Source organism: Cyrtonyx montezumae, unplaced genomic scaffold (assembly GCF_038088225.1).
Source record: "Cyrtonyx montezumae isolate F1298 unplaced genomic scaffold, pur_monq_1.0 scaffold_9, whole genome shotgun sequence".
Lineage (NCBI taxonomy): Eukaryota > Metazoa > Chordata > Aves > Galliformes > Odontophoridae > Cyrtonyx > Cyrtonyx montezumae.
This window is the reverse complement of record NW_027072100.1, coordinates 10,696,187-10,713,219: the sequence shown is the minus strand read 5'-3', so window position 1 is coordinate 10,713,219 and position 17,033 is coordinate 10,696,187. Positions and strand designations below refer to the sequence as shown.

Genomic DNA, 17,033 nt, shown 5'->3' with positions numbered 1-17,033 from the left:
TCACCCTGAGGGTGCAGGCTCAGCTCTGCCCACACAAGCCCTCGCTTCCTTCTCACCACATGTGAACTTTGGATAAACTCTGCAGCCCGGGGTGCAGCGTTGGGATGCGTTTGATTTGCTCCTGTTGGTGTGTGACAAACAGCCGTGCGATGGCACCGTCTGCTCGGGGACATCCAAAGCAGATTTTTCTCTCCCAGCTCTGCCCCGGCTCAGGGGCAGCTGCCCAGAGGGGTCTGTGTGCCCGGTGGGTGCAATGCTGGGGCTGATGGCACGGGGCTGATGATGGAGCTGATTCCTGCATGGCTTTTGGGCCAAGCAGAGCAGGGGTGGTACCCAGGCTGTGGCTGTGCTCTTGATGGGACACTGGGAGCACTGGGAGCTGGCTCTGCCCCAGCGCTCCTGCAGAAGGAATCCCCCCGTTTACAAAATTGGTGCCCACTCCATTTAGCCCCACACACAAGGGGGGGTTCTGTCTGCCCCGCAGTGGAAATGCTGCAGGCGGGAGGTGGCCGCGCTGATGGTGTTATTTTTACTCTCCTTAGTAAGACAAGGATGCATTAAGAGGGTGTTTGCTCTGCCGGATGCCCAAAATAGCCCATGTGCTCAAGGTGTTCCGCGGAGGGCTGTGCCTGCCCCGCTCCCACCCTCTGCTGGAGCAGCTTCAAAGGGGCCGTGCCCGTGTCCCGGCTGTTTGCTGTGCTGGGTGTGCAGCGAGCAGCACCCGGCCCCACGCACGGCACATCCTGAGTTAGGTGAGCAAACAAACCCTGAAAGGGACAGTGTCTTCCCCGAGCCCTGAGCTATGTTGTCAGCTGCCTCTGAGTGCCCTGCCTGTGCTGGGCTGCCTCCGCCCTCGGGTGCTCACTGCGTGGCTGGGGTGAGGGCAGATGTGGGTGGGGATGTCCCGAGCTCCCCCAGGCACCACGGAGCCCTGGGAGCTGTCGTGGGGGTCTGGGAGGAGCAGGTCTGAGGGGTGCGGTGTGCTCTGGTGGCACCCTGATGTCACCCTGGTGTCACCCCGGTGTCATCCCTGTGTCATCTCATTGTCACCCCTCTCTGGTGTAGGACGGAGGTGGAGAGGCAAAAGCTGAGCTGAGTGAATCTGCTCCTGAGGACAGCCAAGGAGAGCTGAGTGGTGACCCCGGTGGGGGGGAGGGGTGGACAGCTGATCAGTGCCTTCTCTGGAAGCCATGGGGACAAAGTGCTTGGCTGCATGGCTCAAGGGATGCTCCAGGAGAAATGCGTGATTTCACAGCCTTTGTTCTCCAGCCCGGCCAGTGTTTTCTATTCAAGATGAGGAAAAGCCAGCCCTCCCTGCCCCTCTGATTTATCCAGCTCCAAGCTCTGGGCTGGGTCCAGCTCCGGGCTCTGACAGTGTGGATCACATGGCACTGTGTGCTCGTGGTGTGGAGTGGGGCTCGGCACTCTCTTTGTTAGCAGAGCAGCTTTACTCCGTGTTGAGCCCAGCTCCAGCAGCTGGCTGTCATTCCAAGCAGCTCTCTGGAAGAACCCCAGTCCCACTCCCCACGCTGTGCCTTTTGTGTTTCTGCAGTAATCCCACACCTCTGTGCTTTCTGACAGACATCTTTGGGATCAGGACGGCCTCCCGCTCAGGGCTTTGGTTTGTCCATGCACCCACTGCCTGGCTCTGTTTTCCTCCTTCTGCACCCATCGTTCATTCATTCATTTGCTTTGGGAGGAGGCATTCCTCGCAGCAGCATGGGTGGGCTGCGGGGAGCTCAGCTCACGGGGACCCCCCGCAGCCCCTGACAAATGGCTTTGCCATTTCCTGGGTGGGAAAGAGACATTGATTAACTCCTGCAGTTGCCTTTCTGGAAAGGTTATAGCTTAATTGGTCAGGCCCGGAGCCATAAATCAGGTGCTGAAGGACCAGTGGAGCTAAGGAAAATTTGTGCAGAATGATGCAAAAACACTTTTGGGGACGATGCACCCCACCATGACCACAGAGCAGAGGGGCAGGGGGGGCAGGGAGCTCTGAGCACTGTGGCAAAACACTGTTCCCTGTGCTGAGGCACAGGAAGCTCTGCGATCTGTTATCAGTTAACCTCAGGGTTTGCAAAATAGCCTTTCTTTTTTTCTTTTGGAAAAAGAAAAGCAACAGGAAAGCTGTTGTTTGTTTTATTGGGAAGAGGTTTTAACCGGGTTTGGGAGATGATTTTCTTTCTCCATGGGAAACGTTGCTCCGCTCTGACTTCCAGAACAACATGGAAAACCCACGGCGTGTGGGCCAGGCTGGGGCCAGGCAGTGGGGCATCACCAAAGCTCCCTGCACGGCCGGGACCCCCAGCCCCCCCCAGCTCCCCCAGAGACCCCCGGTGCTGACCTCGTGTAACCTGTGGGAATGGCTCAGGGGAACATCTCGGCCCCGAGCAGCTCCCGGAGCACTGCAGGGGTTATTGCAGAGCACCCTGCAGTCAGTAAGGGTTTGACTTGTGGCTGCTGGGGAGATTTCATCTCCTGAATTCTATGATGGCACCGAGGAGATCCCGCTTCGCTGCCACGCGGTGTGGCTGCAGCCATCCATTCACACCGGGCTGAGAGCATCCGGGATGAATTAGAACAATCCATCCTAAAAATGACAAAGGTATGGGTGAGTGTTTTTGTCTCTCGGCAGCCCTGGGGCTGCGGCGGTGCTGTGAAAGGGGTGAAGAGTCACTCCAGCATGGATGGGCCGCAGTGCAATGGGGACATGGGGATAAACGGGAGAATGGAGCAGATGTAAGGATGGCCTTACACCACCGGGTCACACAGACCCACCCGCACCTCTCCGGGGTGACTCCAAAAGGAATGGGACAGAGCTCAGCTGTCAGGGTTGCAGGGAGGCACTGACCCAAGTGCTACCAGGGAAATGAGTGGGTGGGAGCGGGGTCAGTGGGTTGGAGTGGGGTCTGAGGAGATGCTGTGGGGCCGATCACTGTGCTGCCAGCTCCTACCCCCCGGGAACCAGCTCACTTTGGTGAACTTGGCACAAACAAGGCCAGTGGGGGTATGACTGATGCTTACAAACTCTGGGATGGGCACCATGTGGAGCCACTAAGCTGTGGAGCCACTCCGCGTGGGACCGCGAGCCGTGCCCGTATGACATCTGGGAGTAGGGCTGTGTTTTTCTGGACCAGTCTCTATGTGAGATATTGCATTTTGCAAGAGCTCCCTTGGTTAGCTCATGGTCCTGGCCCCGCCTGCACTGCGTGTCCCATGCAGCACTGTGGGATGGAGCAGTCAGGGCCTTGAGGATTGGATGGTGATGGGAGGGATCATGCCCAGGGACCTGCAGGAGTGGGTGGGATGGAGGGAGAGCTGCTTCTCCCAACCCTAACAACACAGAGAGGACTCCCATCAGCTGCCCCAGGCCTGTCTGCTGGGGAGTCTGACCTCGAGCTGCTGGAAGGGTCAGCACTGGGGCTGTGGCACCTGCAGAGTGCAGTGGGGGCTCCCAGCAGCACTGGCCCCCAGGACCCAGCAGGACACAGTTCCCCACTGGGGTTTTATTGGCATTAATATAATTAGTGGCATATTAATGAATGCATCCAAACAAAGTGCCCATTGTCACTGTTGCCGGGATGGCACCGTGGTAGTGGGGGCATGGGGCTCTCCCCCAACCCCAGCTCTGTGCTGGGACACGGGCTGCTGGCAGTGCCCCCCAGCCCTGGGGCTGATGAACCTGCTTTGCAGGAGGATGGCCACGCCTTGCAGATTAACAGTTAACCAGGTGGGGGCCGGTAAGTGGGGTTACAGCTACTTCACGGACTGTTAAATGCTGAAAGACTGAAAAACCAATGGGCTCTGAGCATCGGGCAGAGGTGCCCTGACGCATCCCAGCCCTGAGCAGGGCACATCCCCACGCGTGGGGCTCCCGCAGCACAGCCCGGGCTCGGGGGTCACCTTCACTCGGTGTCTGCCCCTCCCAGCCCCGCGGCACGGTGGTTCTCCAGGTACACGATCGGGGGGGGCTTTTCGGGGCTGCCAGGTGGTCCCAGGTCCTGGGACACGGCCGGGACCAGCGCTGGGGTTTCTTCGGGTGAGTTCTGTGAGTCCGAGTCCTCAGAGGAGAAGCTGCTGTGGCTGGAGACCTGGAAGTACTGCGCGGCATCGGCCCGTGCGTCTGCTGAGCTGCAGAGGGGGGGGACGCGCGGAGGGGAAGGGGGCACGCGGCGGGGAGGGCTGCGGAGCCGGGAGGGGTTCCCTTTGGGGCGCGGTGGGGCTCCGCTGCCGCACGTCGGAAGGGAACTGCAGCGCGGCCGCGGGGAGCTCGGAGCCGAGCGGGACGCATCGCCGGCCGAGGGCTGCCCCGAAACCTGCGCGGCCCCGTGGCCGGGAGCGGTGGCTGCGGACCCCTCCCACAGCTCGGCCAGCATCGCTTCCAGGCTCTGCCTCGTCTCCCGGTACTTGTGCCACGCCGCCGTCCACGCCGCCGTCCCGCTGCTGCTCTGCATCCGACGCAGCTGCGCCCGCATCTCCTGCAGCTTCTCCGTGGAGAACTCCACCGACAGCCTCTGGAAGGAGCTCTCCAGGCTCTGCAGAGCCTCGGCTCGCCCCGCGGGGACCCCGCCGTGCTTCGCCTGCGCCGAGCACCGCCTGCAGCCCGCGTTCAGGCACGCGATCTGCAAAACAAGGCACGGAGCTGCACGTCCTGCCGCCCGCCTGCACCGTGCCCCGGGGCAGCGCGCACGCACCTTGCCGGAGAACCGGCGCAGCTCTCGCAGCATCTCCAGCTCTGCCTGCCGCCGCTCCACGCGCTGCTGGAAGCTCATCAGCTTCGTCCTGAACGGGGCCACGGCCGCCTGCAAGGGCTCAGCCTCTGGGAACACTGAATCCTGCAGCTCGTCCGCCTGCTGACACAGCTCCAGGCCGTGCCGGTGCCGGGCCTGCAGGGCGGCACCGCACTGAGATCTGTGCTGATGGCTCAGGGCTCTCTCTCAGCTCTGAGCACTCCACGTTGGAGCCAGAGCTGTGTGCTCAGTGCACGCAGAGAGGCAGCTCTGGGCGGGTGAGAGGCAGCAAAGCATTGGGTGTTCTGCAGATCTCTGCTCTGCGTGGCCTGGCTTTGCACCACGTGGACTGCACCGCCCCGAGTGTGTCTGTGTTGAGTGCAGAGTGAGAAATTAAGGGCCTCAACTACAGCTGGGAGAGGGGAGCAGCCCCAGGAAAGCAAAGCTGGGAACAACAGCCAGGCCTTGGAAACCCATTTCGCACAGAGATCTCATGCCCAGGCTCGGAGAGCTGGGCCGAGTACACCAAACTCAGCGAGGGCGTCAGAACCATGCTCCAATTTTGCAGTGCTCATGTCTGTGCCCAGTGCTGGGCAGCACGGTGGGAGCTGACCCCGGAGGCCGTACGTACCGCTGCCTGCAGCAGGAACTCACTCCAGTGCTCCGTGGACCTCTCGCAGCCGTCGGGGCTCCACTGCTCAGCTCCCATCTCACGCAGCCGTGCTGCTCCCTCCCCATCCATCCAGCGCCCGAGCTGCAGGGAGCGGGTGGGGGTCGGTGGGACAGCCCACGGCATTGCCCTTCCCTTCCCTGCACTGCTCGGTTATTCACAGCGCCCGGAACTAAAGCCAAAGCTTGAGCAATCCTGTCGTTATCTGCTCCTCCTCCTCCTCGGGGCGGCTCCGGCACACACCTCGTCCAGCTCGGCCCGCAGCTCCCGCACGTCCCGCAGCGCGCTGAGCCGCTCCAGGCGGCTGTTGGACAGTGACACCAAGAGATGCAGCTCCTCCTCCAGCTGCGCGTACCGCGCCTCGGCCGCATCCATGCCGGCCCTGCGTGGGGACAGGGGTTAGGGGTGGGCTCGGGGTTGAGGTTAGGGTTATGGGCAGCGGTGGGCAGCGCAGGGCCGGGCCCTTGTGTAGGGAGCGTGTGCGGCGTCGCTGGACGTGAGCGGCACCGCTGGATGCGATGGGCACTGCTGGATGGGAGCGGCACCGCTGGACGTGTGCGGCAGCGCCGGGGCCTGGCCCCATCTAGTGGCTCTGCCTGGGACAGGCCCGTGGGATGGCTGCAGGCGGCGTGAGCTGCGAGCACAGAGCCCGGCGCACCGCGCTTCCCCCGCGGGATTCCTGCACGGCACTGCCCAGGCGCACAGCAGGAGGGTGAAGGGCAGCGGGTGCCAGCGCTGCGAGATGCTGCCGGCGGGGGGGTGGTCCCAGCCCCTCTGCCCCGTACCTGGCGTGGGGTGAGGCGTGGAGCCGGGCAGCATCCCTGCGCAGCCGGGCCAGCACGGCCCCCCCCTCGCGCTGCAGGCGCACCAGCTGCGGGTCGTTCAGCACCCTGCGCATCAGCTCCTGGTGCCTCTCGATGCATGCGGCCGCATCCTGCCAAGGGACGGCACTCAGTGGATGGGCAGCTCGGGCTGAGCCACGAGAAATGGCGACAGCCCCGGTACCTGCGTCCCTGCCGCACCGTCAGTGCTCCGGAGCTCCTGGATGCAGCTCTGCAGCAGCTCCGATGCCCGCCCGAGGCTGGTGGTGAAGGGCTGCAGCCTCTGCGGGGAAGCACAGGGGTGAGCGGGGCTGTGAGGGCAGTGGGACACGAGCAGGGGCTGCAGCAGGGAGCAGGAGCAGGAGGATCACTGCCAGAGCAGCTGACAGAGTGAGGAACAGAGTGGAGATGGCCAGGGAAGTGATGGCAGGAGCGAGGCAAGCAGCAAGCTGTCCTATCCTGGGGACAGGAGTGGGATGGGAGGAGGATGCTCTGCACTTTGGGGAGCGAGGGGAACCACAGGAAGGGAGGAGGTGGCTGACGGTGCAGTCACAGACACCTGGAAGAATTGCACCCACTCGCCGTGGCAGTAGGGAAAGGAGCCCTCCAGCTCTGCCGTCACCTGGGAGCTGTCAACGAAGCGGCCCAGAGCCTTCAGCGACGTCAGGGTCTCCACCTGTGGGGTACAGGGCTCCTGAGTGCTGTGGGACCGCGTGGGTTCTGTCCCCTGGGGACAGCCTGGAGCTGAGGACCATGGCCCTCATCCCCCTATGGCCCTGCACTCGTGGGGCTGAGCGTGCAGTGCAGTCCCTCCGCAGCTCCGCTGTGTTTGAATGCATGGGACGTCAGTGGGACTGCAATAATCTGCCACGACAGCCGAGCGAGGTAATTGGGCTCATTCGTATTTCACATGATATTAATTACACTGAGTGGCACTAGATGAAAAACATACCCTTTCGGGTTTAGATTTATCACCCTGAAACCTGTGTCCACCTGCTGGCTGTGATGGGGAAGAAGCAGGCAGCCCTTGGCACAGCCCAGAAGAGCTGTGGCAGTGGTGAGCCCCCCCCCTCCCCCCCAAGCAGGGAGCTGGATCCCCAATCAGGGGATGGAGGGTGCTCCAAACGGGGAGACTGCTGTCACCCCATAGGATGTGGAATGCTGCTGCCATGGGATACAACAGAGGGATATGAGGAGGGGATGGGGCTGACAGCCCTCACCTGCAGCCCAGGCAGCCTCTCTCGGGGGGTGGGAAGCTCCTTCTCAGCCAGCAGCAGCACGGTGTGGATGCAGCCCGGTGAAATGCTCTGCAGAGGAAGGACAGTCCCCCCTGTGCGTTCTGCCGTGCTGCCGCAGCCATTGGACCCGAGTTGGCCACAGCCACATGTAACCAAGGGAAAAGGGTCCTGAACTCGCTGGCATGGGAAAAGGAACCAGTCCCCATATCACCATCCCAACCCACAGAGCAGCTCCCCTGGCAGAAGGAGCCCATGGAAAGGGGCCCGTGAACAAGTACCTTCCCTCATACCAGTGGCACTTGTCTGCATGGGGGACTCTGCTCAGGGGAAATGGGGTCTTTGTGCCTGGTTGGGGACTTCCCGCGCCACTGCGGACGTGCCCAGAATGAGAGACTGAGCAGCAACTGGGAACAAAGGGGCAGTTGTTTGAGTGTTGCCAGTCCTGTAGGAATGTGGGGATGAGAAGGCAGTAGGAGATGTGATTTTTCTAAACAAATGCATGGTGATGATGCTGCGGGATGCTTCTGTCTGTCCCAGTAAACCCACACCATGGTGCTTACAGGGAAAATCTGTGAGTGAGATAAAAGCAGAGCCTCAGGCATCTCAGGGCTAGGCTGCCAGTAGGGCTGCTCTGAGCTGGGGGGATGGGATGTGGCTCTCAAGAGGACTGGCACTGCAGCTGCCATGGGACAGAGGCTGTGGGCACACAGCTGGCACCTAGAGCACAGCCCCGGCGTACCTGGACCGAGCGGAGAGCAGAGTACAGGGCAGGAGGGGGGGGCTGCTTCCTGGCATCCACCACAGCTGTCAACCCGCTGTCCTTTGCATCCTTCCTGGCCCATGGGGAGACAGCACAGTGACAAGGAGGCAAATCACACAAGCCAGCAGAGAGTGCTCCCCAGGACTCAACCCGCTGGGAGGCCTGTCCTCAGGAGGAACAGCAGCACTGGGGCCGCAGATTTGTCCCCATGAATAACCCCAGCTCAGCACAGCACGAAGTGACACTGCCAGTGCTGTGCAGGGGCACAGGGCCTGCACACCCTGCCCGGGGGTGGCTGCAGTGGGGAGCGTGGACATGGCAAGGAGCACATGAGATGCACACAAATGAGTCCCTCAGGTCCTCCCAGCCCTTACCTGGGGAGGGAGCAGAGGCAGAGGAGCAGCCTCACCAGCTCAGCAGCAGAGCACCACGCAGCCCCCCAGGCACTGCTGCTGGTGGTCACCTGCAGGAGGGCCCTGCCCAGCTTGTCGGTGCCGCCTGCAGAGCAGAAGCAGGAGAGTGATCCCTCCCTCCCTGCCCAGCCAGCCCCGGGGGCTCCGCACAGCCCACACTGGCATTTCACAGCACGGGGGTCAGGCACAAGACCTGCCTGATTCCAGCTGTGCCTGACTCCCTGGAGGGGCAGTGAGGGCTGTGCCAGCCCCCGGGGTTGCACACTGTCACTAGCCCTGGGAATGCCGTGGTTCAGATGGGGATGGTTTCCCCACAAAAAAAAACAAAAAACAAAAAAAAAAACAAGGATGTTTTTGCCACAGTTTTTCAGTTCTTGGGAAAAGGAAGAATCCGAACGTTCGCCATTTGGCAGCTGAAAGCTGAAAAGCTTCATTTGTGAGGAATGGTGTGGGAGGGCTGCGTGCAGCTGGGAGCCGTCAGCTGCTCAGAGCTCGCTGCCTGATTTATTTTTTGCCCAACTGAAGGCAAATTTCCTTAGGTCGGGGATTTCTTGAGGGCAAAGCCCTGAGCCCTCCCCCCCAAAGCCCTTCCCAGCAGAAGGTGGCTGACCCTGTACCTGGCAGGCAGACGATGCCTGAGCGCAGCAGCCCGGCGTGCAGCTCCTGCCAGGGCACGGAGGGGCCGTCCTGACCGGTGGTGCTCTGCGGGGACCGTTCCTCTGCAGGGGCTGTGGCTGCCACATCCACTCCTGAGCATGGGGACAGAGGAGAGGGGCAGGTGAGGTGGGATGGGGCAGAGAAACGCAGCACCCCACAGCCCCGTGCAGTCATCACCTTTCCTGGCTGGCTTGGCTCTGCCCATCCTGGGTGAATAAATGGCAGACACCTTCCTCCAGCCGCCCTCGTGCTGGCTGCCCGTGCCGTCCCCGAGGCGAGGGCCCTTCAGGAAGGAGAACTTGTGGCTGGAGCCCGCTGCCCCCGAGCGGGTGGGGGCCATGGGGTGATGGGGGCTGCGCTGCCCCACCGCCTGCCCTCCTGATCCCCCACTACGGGCCCTGCGGGTGCAGGAGGTGCCGGCCCTGCTCCCCCCCGGTGCAGGAGGCTCAGCTAAGGGTGCGGGGATGTCGGGCTCCTCCAGGATGGCCGCCATCAGCGCGGGGCCGAAGCTCACTGGGTTCTGCAGGGCAGCCAGGTAGGAGTCGCGGTGCCGGCAGCGCGGGCCGTGCTGCTCCGGCTCCCCGCTCAGCCTCCTCCTCTGGCATGGGGTGCAGGGAACCTCCTGAGAGCTCGGTGCTCCCCTGCAGGGCCAGGAGCCCACCTGGGGCTGTGCTGCTGCAGAGCGGGATGTGGCTAGGAGGCCCAGGTCCTGCTGGGAATGCTGCAACAGCTCCACGTACTCCCCCTCCAGGTTCTGGCTGATGATCTCTTGCAGGCTGGGCACGGCCAGCGTGGTTGGCTTCTGCCACAACCCTGCCTGCTCCACCTTGATCAGCCCTGGGTACCTCCCCCGGTTTGGCTTCCAGCTGTCCCTGCAGCCCGGGATGATGCTGGTGGTGTTGTTGTAGGGCACTGTGCTCTCTGCTGTGCCATGGGTTGTGGGTGCGATCGGTGCCTCTGGCTCAGTTGGTGCCGCTGGCTCCAGACTGGAGCTGCCTGGTGCACCCACGGGTGTGCTGCTGGGTCCAGCCTTGGGCTTGTCAACAAACTCTGGTGTGGCAATCTTGCTCCACGGCAGCGGGGTGATGCCGTTCTCAGTGGCCACCAAGCAGGTGTGCAGGGGGGACCCAGCATGGTTGCAATTAATCTCCTCCAGCCACTCGTTGGTGAAGAGCAGTGCATAGGTGGCCTCGGGGATGGGTGTCTCCTGCACACTGTGCAGGTCTGGTGCGAGGTGCTTGAGGGCGATGCGTGCTGCGTGCTCCTGGCAGGGCTCTGCCTGCAGGTAGAAGTCTCCGGCGCGCAGCAGCAGTGGGTTGAGAGGTGCCAGGTGCACCACCACCTTCTCGTGCAGACACAAGGGCCAGCCCTCGTGCAGGAAGATGCAGTTGGAGTAGGGAGCCTGCAAAGGAGGGAGAACGCAGGGCATCAGCAGGAGCCTTTGCAGCTCCTGTGCTTCTCAGCACTGAGATCCCACCCATGAACCCGCTGAGCCCGTGGCCATTCCCAGGGGGCTGTGTGCTCCCCGCATGGTGACATCAGTGGGACAACACGAGCCAGGCAGTCCTGGGGAGATGGGCACACCACAGCATGGGGCACGGTGACAGGGATGGGGCGTGCAGCTCAGGGCATGGCTCAGCTGCGCAGGGCATCACACTTTAGGGCACAATGGGGTATGGGGCAGCTCGCCAGCTTACACAGGCCGCCTGCCGCACGTGCTCGAAGAGACGCTTGGCAGGGATGAGGAAGTCCAGCAGGCAGCACAGCCCATCACCCTGGTAGCTGCTCTCCAGCAGGAGGAACACCTGGCCCAGCACTGTCGGGGCTGTCACTTCAAAGGGCGGATAGAGGGCACGGAGGGCACTCTGCACCGCTGCGTCGAGGGACTGCGCGTCCTGTGGGAGGAAAGCAGCACTGCTGGGAGAGCAACAAGGTGCCATCGCCCATCCCTCAGAGCCAGCACCACACCACTGCACCCCGTGTCCCCACTGCACCCCGCATCATGCTGCCCTGATGGGGAAAGCAGCCGTGCAGCAGCTGAGGGGTTAAGCGGAGTCCAAGCAGAGATGTGCGCTCAGCAGCTCCCAGGAATGCAGTGGCTGGAGGAGAGGAGGAAGGACAAGCAGCTGGAGATGGATGGGGTGTTTGGGTTCAGATACTTTGCTGGATAGGATGAACTCCAAATTAATCACCGGAGGGTTTTCTGAGAAGGGCTCTGCGTGCTCACAGCCCCATCACCGACAAAGCACAGCTTTCCAAATGGGCAAAGGCATAGGGTTTGGGCTGTGCATCAGATCGCCCACTGACTTTGCTTCCCCAGTTTTGCAAAGACATTAATTGAACAGAGCTCGTGGACGCAGCAGCCCATGGGAGGAAGTGATCCAAGTGTTCATCTTAAGCCTCAGCTGCAATGTGAGGAGAGCAAGGGAGAATGTGCACATGGCTGCAGAGCAGAGAGCTGTGACAGCAAGACATGAAGAGACGTGGAGAGGCAACAACAAGCATGCACACTCAGCTTGGCAGCGAGCAGGCAGTGCCCTTCTCATGGCTCTGGCTCCAGGCACCATTAATGCTGGAGCTGAGCTCCAAAGCAGGGGTTGCAGATATAGGGGCAGATTGGTGCTGTGTGGAACAGCACCCTGGGGCAGCAGGATGTGTGCCCCGACCTCACGCTGCTCCCCCATCTGGGATGGGGAAGGTGCTGGGGAAGAAGCCTGGACTCACCCCACAGCGGGACAACCCTACAGTGAGAGAAAAAGATGAGAACCTTCCTCCTCACCCCAACGAAACCCAACCAAAGGAGCTTCCCTGTGGATGGATCAATGGAATGAAGCAATCTGCTTTCCTGGGAACGGGCTAAAAATACATAGACCTTCCATACGCAGTGGGGACAGCATCTTGGGGAAAACTATTGGCTGATGGATGGAGGCACCGGATGCAGCCCAGGCTGTGCCAAAGGGCGTTCTGGCCTACAATGACCAGAAACGTTTTGTGTCACAGAGCACTTCATCAAGGGAGAGGCTTTGGGGTGAGCATGGTGCAGAGCTTTGTGCTCTTGCAGAGGACTGAGGAGAGAGTGGGGAGTGGGGAGAAACCAAACAGGACCCAGTAAGCCCCCTTCCCTCCTCCAGCTGCAAGGGAGTGAGACAAAAGGCATTAGGGAGCACAAGAAGATTTACGTTTGCAAAGCCATTTCCATTTTAATAAGCCAAAGTGCTGTTAAATAGAGATTGATATTTCTCCCCAAACACCCATAACTTCTAGCGGTGGCTTATCCTGACGAGACGGGCAGGGCAGTGGGGTTTTGGAGCAGTAAGGTTGGTTAACTCGTGCCCAAAGCCACGGAGCGACTGCTTGGCCTCTCCTTCCCCCCCCCCCCCCCCCCCCCCCCATCGGGAAGGAGTGAGGTCGGAACTCGCGGGGAGCACCGAAAAGAAGAGGAGAGGAGAGCAGCACTCAGCCATAATTCGGCCCCCGCTTCACCGCCCGCGGTCCCGGCAGAACGGCGGATCAGCCCGAGCCCCGCACACGGCCCCGCCGCCCCCCGACGGCTCCGCGCTGGGCAGGTGTTGGGGAAGGGATAGCGAAGCAGAAGGCATTACCATGGTTAATGGGCAGTGGCAGAGCGCCCGGGGGGGCCTTCCCTCGTCTTTCCTCGGGGCCCGGCGCTGCCTCCCGCCCGCGGGGTCTCCTCGGCGGCTGCGGCTCCGCGGTGCGGTCCCGGTGCCTGCGGGGCTGCCGCCCCCCCCCGCCCCATGGCCCGCCCGGAGCCGGAGGACGGGCTGCTCCCTCCCCCCGCCCGCGGCTCTGCTGGAAAAAAAAAAAAAAAAAAAAAAAAGAAAAAGAAAGAAAGAGAAGAAAAAGTGCAAGCGCGGGGGAGGGGAGGAAGGGGGCTGGCTGCGGGACGCGGCGGCTCCGGCTGTGGGGCCGCGTGGGGCCGTCCCGCAGCCCCGGGAGGAGCTGGAGCGGTGCCGGCCCGAGGAGTGCGGGGAGACCGCACAGGATGTGGCCCCGCAGCCCCGCACCGCCCCGCACCGCCCCGCGGGGTCCCCGCACACGGGGCCAAAGCACGTCCCGTCCCGGGCTGCGAGAAATGCACGACCGTGTGCGTGTGCTCGTACGTGCAGGCACAGACGAGCTGCGGTGGATTTTCCCTTTCTAAATAAACACGGGCTGTGTTGATACAAAACACTTCTCACTGTTTTGTATTCAAAACTCGGAGCTTCCTTTTCTGGATTGGCTCAAAAGTAGAGCAGAAGAAAAGTGTCTTTCACGGCTCTTTGGGATGATCCAGCTGTGGAAAGTACCTATTTGAGGACAGAACGTGTGATTTAGCGACCAAAAGTTGTACAAACGCTCACAGTGCAGGAGCCAAAGCCGCAGGATTGGTGCATCCTGACGCAGAGGGCTGCTGCCCAGCACCACTGCTCTGTCCCGGTGCATGGGCTGCAGCCATCCCAGCAGCGTGCCCGCGGGCACAGCTCGGGGCCGGGGCCAGGACAGGACACGTGGGACAGCTGCAGACCCCCAGACCCACTGCAGCCCCATCAGCTCTGTGCTCGTCTCAGAGCAGCCCCGGGGACCCTCCTGCACTGAGGCCACTGGGCAGTTCCTCCCTTCCCCCCAGCAGCTGCCAATTGCTCCTTTAATTGTGCTGGTTCACAGACTCTGCTTCAGCCTTTTTATAGTTTCGCTGCGTGCAAGAGTAGGAGGGAGTATGAGCTCATGCTCTGGCCGTCTCTAATTGCCTGGTTACCTCTGAAGTGAGCCCAAGAACTCACTTTGGCTCCAGAACCTTTGGAAAGCTGCAGCAGGGGCAGGCAGGAGGGGGATGGCCGGGTGCCCCCGAGGCACAGGGACAGGAGAGCAGGAGGGGATGGTGTGATGCTGTGACTGCAGGCCTGGTGGGATCCGTGTTCCCATCAGAGTGCTGTGCCCAGCAGGATAGGATCCAGCCCTACATTCCCTCCAACCTCGTGCCCCCCACTGCCCTGGGACAGCTGCATGCCTGGAGGCAGAGTGGGTTACTGGATGCTAAGCTGTCCTGCACAGGGCAGAGCTTGGAGGCCCCCGGTACCCCGTGGCCCCTGACCCCATGAGCTCACCCTCCTCTCCCTTTCTCCATGCCCTGTTTCCCTGAGCAGCTGTGGGACAGTCAGTGTACAGCCCCTCACCCTGCCCTGCTGCTGCACAGAGCCACCATTCAGTCCCCCCTGGCTCTCCCTGAGGTCACCATTCTTGCATTTCTATTTTTACTTTGCTGTAAAATCACCCCCCTCTGCTCTCTGTGCCCCTTTTTGTCCTGTCCCGCACCCCGAGGCCCTCAGACATGGTGTCAGAAGGCAACGTGTCCCATGGAGGGCACAATCCTTGGTAGCTGGCAGACACCCTGGCTCTGCGAGGACCTGAGATGTCAACGTGACTTTGGGGTACAGGGAGGGTAGAGATGGGGAGCCCAGCATGGGGGTGGGTCTCTGTGCCCTCCAGGAGCCCCGCTGCTGACAGCCATGTCCCTACACTCAGGGAACTCCTCTGCAAATGGACACTCCTTGCTGCACGCAGCGGGTCCCCTGCTTTTTTGGCTCTGGTGTCTCCGAGCATTTCTGACCATGTGATTCTGATGCAGCCGTTAGGGCTGGTGTCAGCTGGTGACCCCATGGTGACCCAGAGCCTATCCTGCTCCCAGGAACAGCTGGGACCGGGTCACACCGAGCCTGCAGCTGGGAAAACAACAGTGCAGGGCCCAGCGCTGCCCTGGCTGTGTGCTCAGGTGCTGCCAAACTGAGGGGTTCCAGGGCAGGGAGCAGAGGGTGAGGGTGGGTGGCATTGGGCTGGCAGCTCCCAGCATTCAGGTAATGCAGCTCCTGGCACCCCAGTGATGCAGCTCCCAGCACCCCAATGCCAATGGCGTTTTGCAGAGGTGTGAGTGAGATCTCTGCAGCTCCAGGGACACTCACAGTGGCCCTCTCTGCTGGTGGCAGCGGGCTTGCTGCCTGGAAGCAGATAAAGAGAGTTTTCTTCCCGGCTGTGGACCTGTTCCAAGTTCCCTCTGAACCAGCTGCACTGCTTTCACTTTTCTCACCGAGTGCCCCCGGGGTTTTTCCCTTGTGTTTCCCCGTGGTAGCTTTTGCCAGACCGCAGCTCTGCTCCACGGCCACAAGCCAAAGCCAAATCACGGGCAGCAGTGATGCCCTGACACCAGCACGTGCTGCACGGCCTTGGGGAACTACCCACGGAGCGGAGCCCCAGCCTGACCCACAGTGCCCCGAGCACACACTCGCAGGATGCCTTTGGCCATTGAATTGTGCAGGAGATGTGGAAAGAGCCCGGAGAGGGACCAGGAACTGCCCGCACGTGATGGGGAGCACATGGGGCTGCAGGAAGCTGTGCAGCTTGGTGCTGGAGGTGTTTTCAGCTGTTCCTTGGCAAACATGGGACAGTTTGGTCAGGCTTTGTGCTGTGAGAAAGGTTTTTGAAGTTCAACTTCAAACCTTGCTCAAACCCAGAAGGAAAACGTTGTGTTTGTGCTTCCTCTATATGCAGCTCCCCGTGAAATTTCATTTCTCCTCATGGAAGAGGTTCTGGTTCCTCGATGTGCGTCTTAAATGGTGTTTTGAAACTGTTCTTCAGCACGAACTTTGGGCTCTGGGGAGCAGGAGCCAGCAAAAAGCTGAAATGGGGCTTTGGCTTTTGAACTTCTCTGCTCTGGGGGCACAATGGGCTCGGGGTGGATTGGGGATGGGCCCAGGCAGTGTGCAGGCCTTCTGTGGTGCATGGCTCTTCCCGGGCTGTTTGCCCCACTCTGGTGGCCCAGTCAGCACTGGACCCACATTGTCCCTGTGTGCCTGCTCTGGTCCCACAGCTGCCACTGCTCTGGGGCTCACGGTGCAACAGCAGCAGACCTGGAGGTGCAAGGTACGGGTCACAGCAGACCCAAAGTGCAGAAGACCCAGATGCGTGGCCTGGGGTGCAAGATTCTTCTCCTGCCTGCAATCCTGGGCAGGGCTGGCTGGGCACGCACTGAACTGGATGCCTGGGGATGTGATGGCTGCAGCGTGTGTCCTGGCTGTGCTCTGGGCCAGGCAGCTTGCAAATGCTCCTGTCCAAAACTGTGGGGAGGAAGGACAGCGGGAGCTGAGAGCTCACCTCCATGTGCCAGGGGCTCCAGCAAAGCTGCCCCAGGCTTTGTGGCTCGAGCTGCTCCGTGGCACAGCTGTACCAGGCTGCGGTGCTTGAGCAAGAGCTGCATTTCACAAGCACTCAATGCAGGGATGTTGCCTCTGGCAACCAGAGCACTTCCCTGGATCCAGCACAAAATCTGCCCACATCAGCCCCTCTGGACTTCCTGTGCCGTGTCCTGCTGCTTCCAGAAAGGGAAATGAAAGCAGCCTAAAGCTTCTTCAATCACTTTCATTGGTGGTGGTGGGGAAGCAGCAGGGGCTCTTCAGGTGGGGGACCCTTAGGCAGCCCCCAGGAGTGGGGCAGCTCAGAGTTCTGTTCTCAGGGCACGGTGCAGAGCCATAATGGTGCCCCACAAACCCAGTGGGTGCTACGGGGTGGGCTGCATGCTCCTCACAGCCATTCCCTGGCTGCATTGGAGCGGGCAGCGGGTGAGCAGGAAGCACAGGGCTGCGGGGAGGCCCCTTGTGCTGCGGCCGTGGCTCTGCATCCTGCCTCACCCGCAGTTCCCCTTTGGCGTGGGTATAAAGGCGGTGCAGGCAGGGAGCGCCGGGCAGAGGCTGGG

General features: G+C 61.5%; 1 protein-coding gene across 1 annotated transcript; it reads right to left on the bottom strand.

Moving 5' to 3' along the window:
• Positions 1-2,315: 2,315 nt before the first annotated feature.
• Positions 2,316-13,017, bottom strand: KIAA1755 (KIAA1755 ortholog). Its single transcript, XM_065754258.1, has 15 exons — positions 12,892-13,017; positions 10,987-11,184; positions 9,467-10,691; positions 9,250-9,381; positions 8,594-8,717; positions 8,199-8,292; positions 7,442-7,528; positions 6,781-6,897; positions 6,406-6,504; positions 6,186-6,334; positions 5,644-5,782; positions 5,362-5,484; positions 4,695-4,886; positions 3,904-4,622; positions 2,316-2,590 (listed from the first exon to the last, which is right to left on the bottom strand). Exons 1-14 carry the CDS (start codon positions 12,892-12,894, stop codon positions 3,906-3,908), a joined length of 3,399 nt encoding a protein of 1,132 aa, XP_065610330.1. The 5' UTR covers positions 12,895-13,017; the 3' UTR covers positions 2,316-2,590; positions 3,904-3,905.
• Positions 13,018-17,033: the final 4,016 nt, after the last annotated feature.

Excerpts from the sequence above, each read along its gene's own strand:
- KIAA1755 (XM_065754258.1), bottom strand. Across the intron at positions 6,505-6,780 it reads AGTGGGTGCAATTCTTCCAG|AGGCTGCAGCCCTTCACCAC; the intron begins GTGTCTGTGACT and ends GCTTCCCCGCAG. Across the intron at positions 4,623-4,694 it reads TGCGCCGGTTCTCCGGCAAG|ATCGCGTGCCTGAACGCGGG; the intron begins GTGCGTGCGCGC and ends CTTGTTTTGCAG.